The sequence below is a fragment of the Mandrillus leucophaeus genome, unplaced genomic scaffold (assembly GCF_000951045.1).
Source record: "Mandrillus leucophaeus isolate KB7577 unplaced genomic scaffold, Mleu.le_1.0 Scaffold204, whole genome shotgun sequence".
Classification (NCBI taxonomy): domain Eukaryota; kingdom Metazoa; phylum Chordata; class Mammalia; order Primates; family Cercopithecidae; genus Mandrillus; species Mandrillus leucophaeus.
This window is the reverse complement of record NW_012102077.1, coordinates 1,806,131-1,817,519: the sequence shown is the minus strand read 5'-3', so window position 1 is coordinate 1,817,519 and position 11,389 is coordinate 1,806,131. Positions and strand designations below refer to the sequence as shown.

The 11,389-nt window shown below is 41.3% G+C and overlaps 1 protein-coding gene across 2 annotated transcripts in view; it reads left to right on the top strand.

Moving 5' to 3' along the window:
* The window catches only part of PSD3 (pleckstrin and Sec7 domain containing 3), a 594,572-nt gene extending 585,571 nt beyond the window's left edge, over positions 1 to 9,001 (top strand). For both annotated transcript variants that reach the window (XM_011979615.1, XM_011979616.1), the window contains one exon: positions 6,219 to 9,001. In XM_011979615.1, the coding sequence (XP_011835005.1) occupies positions 6,219 to 6,434 (216 nt within the window). In that variant the 3' untranslated portion in view covers positions 6,435 to 9,001. The remainder of the gene's footprint in view (positions 1 to 6,218) is intronic.
* The last annotated feature ends 2,388 nt before the right edge of the window (positions 9,002 to 11,389 follow it).

The window sequence follows — 11,389 nt, the reverse complement described above, 5'->3', positions numbered from 1 at the left end:
TGTAGAGGCTTCATGTTGTGATGAATTGTAGTGAGACCTATTAATTATCCAAATGAGGAATCATTGGAGACTACATATAGTGGTCCAGTTTCTCACTTTATTTTGAAGCTCAAAGTGGGCAATAAAAACTATTCTTCATGTATTACTACATAAGAGATTCTCAGGGCTGGGCAAGGTGGCGTACGCCTGTAATCCCAGCACTTTGGGAGGCCGAGGCAGGCAGATCACCTGAGGTCAGGAGTTTGAGACCAGCCTGACTAACATGGAGAAACCCTGTCTCCAATAAAAATACAAAATTAGCCAGGCATGGTGACGCATGCCTGTAATCCCAGCTACTTGGGAGGCTGAGGCAGGAGAATGGCTTGAACCCAGGAGGCAGAGGTTGCAGTGAGCCGAGATCGCCCCACTACACTCCAGCCTGGGCGACAACGGTGAAACTCCATCTCAAAACAAAACAAAACAAAACAAAGATTCTCAGAAAATGGGTCTGTGTTTTAGGGACCTCAAAAGTGTAGTATAACCCAAGTTTCTCTTTAAAGACAGAGAAAAAGCCCCAGTCCTAAGAAAGACAGGCTGTACCTCAGTGCACTGTTGAGGATCTGCCATGTGTGGTATCTTGACAACAGAGGTCAAGAGGATGTGAAGCAGAAGTGGACAAGCCTTTGCCATGTGGTGCCTTACGAGCTTCAATACTGACAGGGTCAGACCTTAGCATTTTTGTGAAAAACATCATTGGAACAGTGGGATACTGAAGATAAAGGTGTGTTCCCAGAGGATCCTGAATAAGGAATACATCAGGCTTCTACTATCAACATATATATCCATGTTGTTTTTCTTTTTCTGGGTTTGCCATATTATGAGTTCAAAATATATTTTCTACCGTATATGGAGTAATGTGTTCCTCCTCTTTCTGTTCATGCAGTCAGTGGTGCTTATTCTTTGTCCACTGTGTGTTCTCGGCCCTGGGGATATATTAGTAAACAAACACAAAGTCCTTGCCCTCATGTGATGGTATCTAGTATTGGGGGGCAAAGGAGGAAGTTAAAGGTTTTTTTTTTTCCCAAGTAAAATACAAGGCTTTCAGATGGGGAGAAGTGCTGAGGAAAAAAGAAAGCAGTGAGAGTAGGTGTTCCAGTTTTAGATTTTGATGGCCAGGAAAGGCCTCAGTGTCACGGTGATGTTAGAGTGAACACCTGAAAGAGGTGAAGGAGGGGAGGGAGGAAGTCCTGTGGGCTTCCGGAAGAAGAGCTTTTTGGACAGAGAAAAGCAAGTTCCATAGGTCCTTGAATAGGAGTGTGTGCCGTGGAGGCAGATCCAAGCCCAGGGACAGAACTGAGAGACTGGGCCAGGGGAAGGGGGTGGCACATGGGTTTTCTAGGCCATTTTAAGGATTCCTGGTTTAGAAGGATTTTAAGGATGAGAAGCCATTGGAGTATTTTGGGCAGAGCTGACACACTCTGTCTTGCGTTTCAACAGGACAGTGTGTTTTGAGAGGAGTGCACGTGGAGGGCAGGGAGGGAACAGGGAGAGCAGTCAGGTGGCTGTGGGAGGAACGCAGGCACAAGGTGATGAGCTCGGTGCAGACTGGAAATGGGAGAGGCGGTGAGAAATGGTGCAGTTCTGAAGACAGATGGACAAAACTTGCTGACCGAAAGGATATGAGGCATTAGAGAAAAGAAAGAGTGAAGGAGCAAAGCTTTTATTGTCGTATTTCCTTCTTCACCGCTTAAGATTTATCCCTAAGCTTTCTTGTTAAGTTCTATCTAATCATTTCCTAGAACCTGAAAGTGGTTACAGAGACAGGCATATCTGAGATACTGCAGGTTCAGTTCCAGAGTACTGCAGTACAGCGAATATCACAAGCAAGTCACCGAGATTTGTTTCCCAGTGTATATACAAGTTATGTTTAATCATACAGTCATCCATTAAGTGAACAGTATGTTTATGTTTTTTAAAAAAAATGTATGTACCTTAATTTTAAAATACCTTATTGCATACCACCTTCTATCAGAATAGCAAAAGAAGCTGCTTTCATAAACTGTCCTAGCAGACTTCTATTGACACGTCAGGGGCCAAATCTATAACACAGGGCAGCAACAGAAACTAACAGAGACAGGGTCACGCCTGCTTTAAACTATAATTCCTCTCATGGGGCTGGGCACGTTGGCATTCTTAATAAAGGTCAAAGTTCCCTTAGCACGAAAGAAGAGGCTGTTCAGGAAGCAGGCCACACTGTCTGCCACAATATGATTGATGAGCTTCTTGGGTCCAAGTTGACCACTTGAACACGGATGGTCGTTTTCAGTCTCTGAGCTGGTGCGTCAAACCTTTAAAAAGTTATTTACTGGCTGGACGCGGTGCCTCACGCCTGTAATCCCAGCAGTTTGGGAGGCCGAGGCAGGCAGATCACGAGGTCAGGAGATTGAGACCATCCTGGCCAGCGTGGTGAAATCCCTTCTCTACTAAAGTACAAAAAATTAGTCGTGCTCGGTGGTGCGCGCCTGTAGTCCCAGCTTCTCGGGAGGCTGAGGCAGGGGAATCGCTTGAACCAGGTAGATAGAGGTTGCGGTGAGCCGAGATCGCGCCACTGCACTCCAGCCTGGAGATAGAGCAAGACTCCGTCTCAAAAAAAAAAAAACAGTAATTTACTAATAAACTTCTTGCTGCTGCTTTACTTTTTCTACACACCAGCTTTCATTTAAAACTTAAATTTCACTGTTGGTCTTAGGAAAAAAGATGCAAATCACATCTTCTCTGAAAGGAAGAAAGGAAGTAAACCCTCCCAATGATGATGTTGCATAATTAAGAAGTATGACCTTCCTACTGCCCAGAAAGAGAATACAAGGAGAAATCAATGAAGAGAGAAACTTTAAGTTATGTTTCTTGCCGCTGCTCTCCAGAGCATCATTCAGAGTTATTTTTCTTTACTCTGAGACAATTTTATTTTGTCCTGAAATCCTCTGGATGGCATTTACTTACGTGGCTGAGTCTGTAATCCTCTAGAGACTTGGCTAAAACTAATACCTGCTGAATAGTCCTGAGATTAAAGTTATGTTTTCCTAAAATGTTTTGAAGAGGAATATTTGGTTTGGTTCAGTAAAATGTAGACTCAGAGACTGGTAAAATGCAAAGCTACATTACTGGGTTTTTTGTAACCTCTGGCCCTATAAGCCTGTTTTAAGTTAGAAATGGAACACAGTATTTGCAAACCCATCAACCCTCGAAGGCTTCGTTAACAACAGGGCAGGCTTTGTCTTCTGACTCCCTTTACCCCCTTTTCTCTGCTTTGTCTTTTTTTCTGGTCTGATGACTCATGCACTGCGACACCTTTGCTGTGCCTTTTGTTTGTTGATTGACACACCGATGTAATTTATTTTAGACAATAGCTTTGCAGCTGGAGCTGTAAAATGAGTGGATGAGGTGGCTTTCCTTCATGTATTTTTCAGGTGGATTTTCCCAGTAGTATCAGTTGCTTCAAAGACTAGTGGGAAACTGTCCCTATCACCTTCTCTCCTTTTGTCCCGTTTCAAGTGATCTAAAAATTTTTTCTTCGTTCTCTTTTCATTGTGTAAATGCTCCAGCTTCATGAAATTGTATGCCTTACACTGGTTTCCTGAATCTATTTTTATACTACCTTCAGACTATGTTATTAAACTTTGTTTCTATTGGGGGTAGTTCTTTTCTGTATTTTAATCTTGCCACCAGGCAGTTTAGGAGTAGATTAATTAATAAATTCATAAAATGAAAAGGAATTTAGATTATTTATGTCCTGTGAATGTTATCTTGTTCAGTCCTGTCATTTCACAGTGCATGTACTGATGTGTGATACTGATGACATTTTTTGCTAGCAAATGCCCGGATGAAGCCATCATGTAGCCTTCCGAGACAATGCTTAGCATGTTATTCTTTATTTTGTTACTTCTTTATTGGAATTAGAATGTGTATTTAGTAATGCTTTAAACTGCACATAACAATACTTGATAAACAGTGGTTTAACCCACAGGATATTTATTATTCGTACTTAACATGATTCCAGAGGGAGTAGCCTTAGGGTTGGATCCAGCTCATCATGTCAACATGGCTGTCTCCGTCTTTCCATTTTTCCTCAGGCGTAGCATGTTGTCCTGTTTCCTCATATCTACTGCCCAAGTCATGGGGCAGCAGCTTTAGGAGTCGTGTTAAGGAGGGAATAAGAATAAGAGGCTAGGCCAGGTGTGGTGGCTCACACCTGTAATCCCAGCACTTTGGGAGGCCAAGGCGGGTGAATCACCTGAGGTCAGGAGTTCGAGGCCAGCCTGGCCAACATGGCGAAACCCTGTCTGTACTAAAAATACAAAAATTAGTTGGGCGTGGTGGTGTGTGCCTGTAATCCCAGCTACTTGGGAGGCTGAGGCAGAAGAATTGCTAGAACCTGGGAGGCGGAGAGTGCAGTGAGCTGAGATCACGTCACTGCACTCCAGCCTGGACGACAGAATGAGACTCCATCTCAAAAAAAAAAAAAAAAATGAGAGGCTAACCCCAGTGACTTCTCCTTAAAGTTTGTCCCTTTTATCAGAAAGCAAAATCACTTTCCCAGAAGCCCCCCAAAAGACTCTTCCTTACCTCTTACTGACCACAATATCACATGGCCCAACTTAGCTACAAGAGAAACTGGAAAAGTAAGTATCTCTGATTTTATTAGTCTTTGTAGTGAAAGGCATGTAAGAGTAGAGGGAGTTGAGAATGGCCTTTGACTGGCCAACCAACAGTGTCTGTCAGAGTACTTATCCTAAAATCTGTATACATATAATCTGTATTTTCATATCAATGAAGCTTAACAGCCATGGGTTTTGAACTCAGATTGCCTTGGTTCAAATCCCAGTTTCATTTCTTCCTTTGACTTTGAACTTCTCTTTGCCTTTGTTGCCTTAACTGTAAAGCAGGGATGGTAAGTTATCAGTGTATGAATATTGTGTGAATGACCTGTTGTTAGCATGTTGGCACTCAATAAATGTCATCGGCAACCAACGCTCACACCCCACTTGAATACTGGCCAACCCCGGAACATACTGAATGTCTAGCAGCTTTTTCCCATTGTTAAACCAAACAGCTTGAAAAGGTAGCACTTCTAAATTACTAACTTAAAACTGACACATACAAAACCCAATTTGACTAGAAAAATCCCTAAGATGGATGTATAGTCAAAACAGAATTTGCCTGCCTTTGTTGGGACAATTTATAACTGACATGTTCTTTGGTTTAGAAATAAAACACTTGAAACTTTCTATAAATTCTTCATGTGTTGAGGCAGGATGGTGGAATACTTATTTTGACCAGAATATATCAAATTAAGAATCTAAGACCTGTCTATAAGTTGCAACATATATGATAGTTCTATATATTGATTGGGATAGAAACTAGAAAAAAAAAAAAAGTGCCAGAGCTATGGAAAAAGAAAAAAATCTTAGAAATTCAAGAGACAGAGGAATCAAAGAACTTTTTGAAACCTAGTAGGTACTCAGTACATAGCTGATGATAAATATTGTTGAGTGAGAAAAGCATCAGAAAATAACTTGAAATTCTGCAAACTTCATACTGTTCATAGCAGCAACTGTTCATAATAACCAGAGAAGTGGGTAATCCTTGCAGAAAAGCAATAGAGGGAAACCCAGAGCAGCTTCTAGAAAGTGGTATGGTCTCATCGGGAACTGTACAGGAGAGTCACTTGCCATGGAGTGATCCCTCAAGATGAGCCTTTCTAGGGTTACGGGGAGTCAGAAAAAGAGGAAACAACCATATCCAAGCCAGTTTCATATGAGGCCTGGATTACCTGGGGAGGCTCAGGTGACTTTAGTACAGAGCCCAAGAGCCATGTAGCCGCCGAAAACCAGAGGTGACAGCTCCTCCAACTTAGACCCTTCTCATGCCTGAGTGTTCTAGATTCATGGTGTTCCATCTGGTAGCCAGTAACTCCAAGTTGACATTCCCTCAGAATCCAGAACAAATGAGAACTAAAATTCTAAGTTAATTTCTTATCTAGATAATTGAATCAATCAGTCAGTCTCTGTAGTTGCTTCCCATGTGCCCAGTAAGTGCCCAAGTAATTTATCAGTTTGGGAAATGAAGCGAAGTCTTCAACAGCCATTCACATTCTCCAGGTGGGTAATGCACTAGGTGTGCTGCACACGTGCATTTTGAATAGTTTTCTGACTGCCGTTGTTCTCTGGCTTTGCCTTCAGAAAACCCGCTATGAAATGTATGTCAGCATTCTCAAGGAAGGAGGCAAAGAGCTCCTGAGTAACGATGAAAGCGAGGCTGCAGGACTGAAGAAGTCGCACTCGAGTCCTTCGCTGAACCCGGATACGTCTCCGATCACTGCCAAGGTCAAGCGTAACGTATCAGAGAGGAAGGATCACCGACCCGAAACACCAAGCATTAAGCAAAAAGTTACTTAGAGTCCGTCTGCGGCCAGGAAGTGCTGGTCATGGAGCAAAATAGGGTTTTTCAAGATCTTTCTGGTAATCCGTGAATATATTTAAAAAAAAAAAGTCTGTGACAAAATGGTGCATTAGTAATTTTTTCTATTGTACATTTTTGTTAGTTTCTGTACAGATTGTCTTTGCTCTTGATTTCTTTTGCTTTGATGATTTTTGCAACTTGATAGCTAATGCACCTTTTCTGTGAGGAGGAGGGGATCGTGATTTCAGAATGAATTATGTATCCCTTCTCTTTTGGTTTTCTCTTGTTTGCAGTCTGCTCAGTTGTTTTATGTATTCTCAAATCAACTGTTAAACTTTTTTTAAGGTTAAAGAATTTAATCCATTGTGAAACGCTTAACTGGACAAACTGTAGTTTTAGTAAATTCTAGCTGGAGTTAATATACGCCTTTATATGTGAAATCTTGCCCAGTCACAGAGGTAGAATTGAGCACTCACAGATGCTCCAGTAAGAATCGCAGTGCTGGGAATCTAGATGCTCCAATATGAGGCAGCTGCGTGTGCAGCTTAGCACTTCCTGTTGAGATCGGACCCTGCTGGAAGCAGGGAGAAGGAGCGTGAAGATCATAGGATTGAGAACGTAGGGAAGCACATTAGCTTGCTTGAAGTGCTGATTCCATTTCAGCCAAGCAAGGGAAAGAGGAAGTGGAGTCATTTTGCGTTTGAAAGTTGAGGAAAGATTGATACCCAGTTGATTTTGTTTGCTAAAGGATGGGGGCAGTAATCGGCCCTTGAGGAGTTGCAGTAGTAGGCATGTGCGCAGTCTGCAGGAAATTGTTACCTCACTCCCACAGGGTCTAGACTAGAAATCCATCATCTCTATCGTTGATATCCTTCCATACAGGAATAGATTCTTTCTTACTCTACATATGTGTGTGTGCGTGCGTGTGTGTGCATGTGTGGGCATGGGGTTGTGTCCTGGTCATGATGTTGGGGTCTTCCTTCCTAACAAAATAATGCATTTTAAAATGAAACCGCTTTTGTTCTGTCCTTAAGACAAAATAAGGGAGGAAAAAGTCGCTGCAGTTGTCCACAATGGATATTGGTTCTTTAAAATATGTGTGAAAGTAATAGTCGGAATGAATTGTGGTTGGAAAACTGAGGGATCCGCTGGTTGCAGGTGCAAAGTGACTTTGTTTATTTTTGTCTCAGTCTCCTTGATAGCCACTTCACTCTGCTACTACTCAACTTTCTCCTAAAAATACTTTATCTATTTTCAGTCCTTTCTTTCTGTCTACTCAAAATGGTTCTATTAACTTTGCAGTCATGAGCTTGTTCCAGTTACAGTCCCTTTGAAATTCAGGGTGATAAACAGAATATTCTCCTGTAGAGGAAGAGAAAGGAATGAAAGTTTAGCCCACTGAGACCTAGAACTTTGTGATTTCCTCACCTTGAAACTCTAGTCCCTAAAGTTATAATCTCCACAAGTGGCACAACTGCAGAACTAATAGAATCACTCTGATGATTCTTTTACCTCCCTTAGAAGTGTTCTGTAGTTCTGCAGTTTGTTGAAGGTACTATGACCAAAGAATCAGCTGCTCTAAGTGAATAGCATGGTTCCAGTGAATTAGAGAAAACCTGCTGTAAAACCATGGTAGTGTCTAAGTGGTATGTTATTATGATATACTAGCATTTATTTACAGCATTATTTATTTAATGTTTACTTCCTTCCCCTCTCTAAATGTCCATACTTGCTGTTGCCCAGAGAAGGGTTACCCCTCTCTAGGGTTGCAGTTGCTTTCTTTGTAATAAGTATTTTGCCACACCTTTAAAAAAAAAAAAAAAAACTCACTTTTAACTCTCTGCCTTGTTTGGATAAAGGCAGTAAGTAAGTTTATGTTTCAGAACTGCAAAACAAACAGGATAGTTACCAATATGGCCCATGTATCAGATTGACTTTTGTAGCATTCTCACTGAATGCAACATGTCCACAAGCAAGTTTCTATCTTTCTACCTGATAATCTAAATTATCAGGGTATTTGTTTTCTGCCTAAATATTTACACTAAGCAGAGGGGAGAGAGGTACCTAGACCATGTCATCTACGAGCTTCAGTAACTAAAGAAAAAGGAACGTCCCTGAGTGGCTTGAACGTGTTTGCCCACAGTCCATGTCTATGAATATAGAATGTCTGTATGTATTTTACTTATTTAATATACATTGAATGGTACCTTGGTACAGTATTTCTGACATTTGGAGTGTTGAAATACTCGGCTAGCATCAGCATCACTATAGCACTGTCCGTGTCATATGACTCACTAATATTAACTCCAGGGACTGCTGGATAGGCAAATAGATCATTGGATACAAAGGGCTCTTTTGAAGCTTCAGTATACCATGTTTGCATAGTATATCTTTAAAAACAACTTTAAAGGTTCTTTTGTGAGCCAGGGTCTCAGACTGCCATAGCATGATGCTGTCCATCTTCAGCGCGTGGGCTGAGACCCCTCTTCCCTGAGGCTTCCGGAAGGTTGCTGTCATGAGTGCATGAAGGAGGCCAAGAGTTTATGCTCTGGGAGGAAACAGTCACTGATTTGCTTAGATTCTGAGAGTCTGGCCCATAGCCAACCACATTTTCTTTTGGGATAATTTCTTTTCTGTGGTGTCTAGCCAGAAGAAATTGAGGATGTTTCCTTTCATAGCTGCTCCAGGTCTGTTGCCCAATTCACGGTACAAGGGAGGACCCCTTCCCTTTCTTCTGAAGGTACGCCACCCACCTCTATCCCCCACCCACCTCTGTCCCCCACCCAACTCTGTCCCCCACCCACCTCCGTCCCCCACCTCAGCACCCAGGAGCCTTGGGACTTCCTTCCATATGATAAATCATTCTTCTTCACATCAATATAGTTCATATTGATTTCTAGTATAAAAAATCTTGATAGCCATCAGAATACCTTGGTCATAGTCTTGTTGCAAAATTGACCATACAGGTGGCCCATGTATAAAATCTGTATTTTAAAGGTTGTTCCCACCTCACATGCTGGCTTTTACAGGGAGGTGTCTGGGATTCCTCTTTAGCAATCAAAACTTAATTACTAGGATGCAGAGTCCTTACTTTATCGCCAGCCCATAGGCATTTCTGAAGTGCACTTTTTTTGAAACGTCATTTTGCTAACTCTCAGCAGTGTCTAATTAAACTGAGCAATACTTTTGTGAATTTTAATTAATCTCAGTAAAACCATGTTGGGAGAGAGTCCTCTGATGGAAATGTACTCCCTGGATTATGTGTAACCTTTTTATTGCTCTTAGATGTAGAGGATAGAAAGCATTTTTTGGTGCAGTGGTCTTGTGCCAAACACAAGACCCTCTATGCTTCTCCAACTGTTATCCTAATCTAGCAAATGAGGACTGATCCCTAGGCAGAAGTGGTGTGAGGAATTAACTCTGGAAGAGGAAAATCTGGCTGGCTTTCCAATGCTAAGATAGGTTTGTATTTCACCCTGTGGCCAAGCTACAGAAATTCTGAGATTGTGGAAGAATTTATGCAACCAGCAGGGGAAGAGGCCTCTTATTGCCTAAACACAAAGTTACACTGAGTTTTCTACTGTCCTTTGCCTGTTGCTCCCTCTATCGTGTAAAGATCTGGGAAGGATGAAAGGCAGAGACTGCTTGTCATGAGCTGCACTCTTCTCTTTTTAACTAATCATTGACAATTGGAAAAAAATTGACTTTAAAGAAGTTTCTCCATTGTCTTACTATCAAAACCTTCTTGGGTTTTGTTAATCATCCTTGAATTTGAGTTCCTTTGGCATTTTTCCTTGTAGTCATCCATTAAGCTTGTTGCATCCTGAATCCACAGGAAGTTTAGCTTTGCAGGTTTGAATCTCTGTAATTTAACTCCTGTGGACTTCGTCAAGTTTTCAGCAGGTTGGGAGCCACATCTCTTAATTTCAGCAGTGAGTCATCCCTTCACTTTTCAAATGACAGAATTTTTTCCAGTTGTAAAATTAACATTGTAAAACAAAGAACCAAAGGTGGCATCCGAAGAGTCGTTAAACCTAAAGTCTAGTTTATGAGTCATTGTCCAAGCTGGAGTTTAAATAGTATCTAGCTTTTGTCTCAAAGCATGTAAGTTACTCTGACAGAAAATGGGAAGTCAGCCTTGCAGGCACATGTGCCTCTGGGCCTCCTACCTTTCTCCACAGCTTTCTGGCCATCTTGTCTCCCAGGCCATGCCACTGCTCTGCCACAGGTCAGCAAATTTCTTTCCACCAGTCTGATAGCATCTTACATGATCAAATCATCACAGAATAGCCCCGTGATAGACTATTGATAGCAATAGAGAGGTGCTTTGTCACTGATTTTTCTCTCAGATTGCTTTCCCATCTCTCACCCATAAAGGAAGGACTGAAATCCAAAGGCATTCTCCTTTTGTACCTACAGTATCCAGAACCAATGTGGGCAGCCTTCTGCTCATGACAATAATTGGCCCATTGCATGCAGAGAGAATGTCTTCATAGAGAGAATGTCATTAAATACTTGAATCTGCATGACAGTTTGACTTGAATGCAACAGCAGGAAAATTTTGCAAGTTACGTAATTGTATATACAGTAGGTTTTCTTAAGTCTCTTCGGTTCATCCTTTGTAATTTATGTGTGTATCTGTAGTATTGCAGGCTTTTGGAGAATATTCTTACAGATAGTATGTCAGTCATCAAAGAAAATGCTGTCACCTGCCATTGTTGTATTTGTGGGTATTTATAGTTGTATGTATGTAAATGCCTTAGTGTGTAGATTGCGTATCAGTATATGGTACATGTACATCAAAATTATTTTTGTCCTTAATCAGTGTGATATGAAAAGCAAGTACAACCTCATAGGACTGATTATGTAATGAAGTTGTTGAGAGTATATATAGTGGTATTGTTTTATTAAACTTAAATTCAAATAATATTTTGATTAAAATTTTTAATAA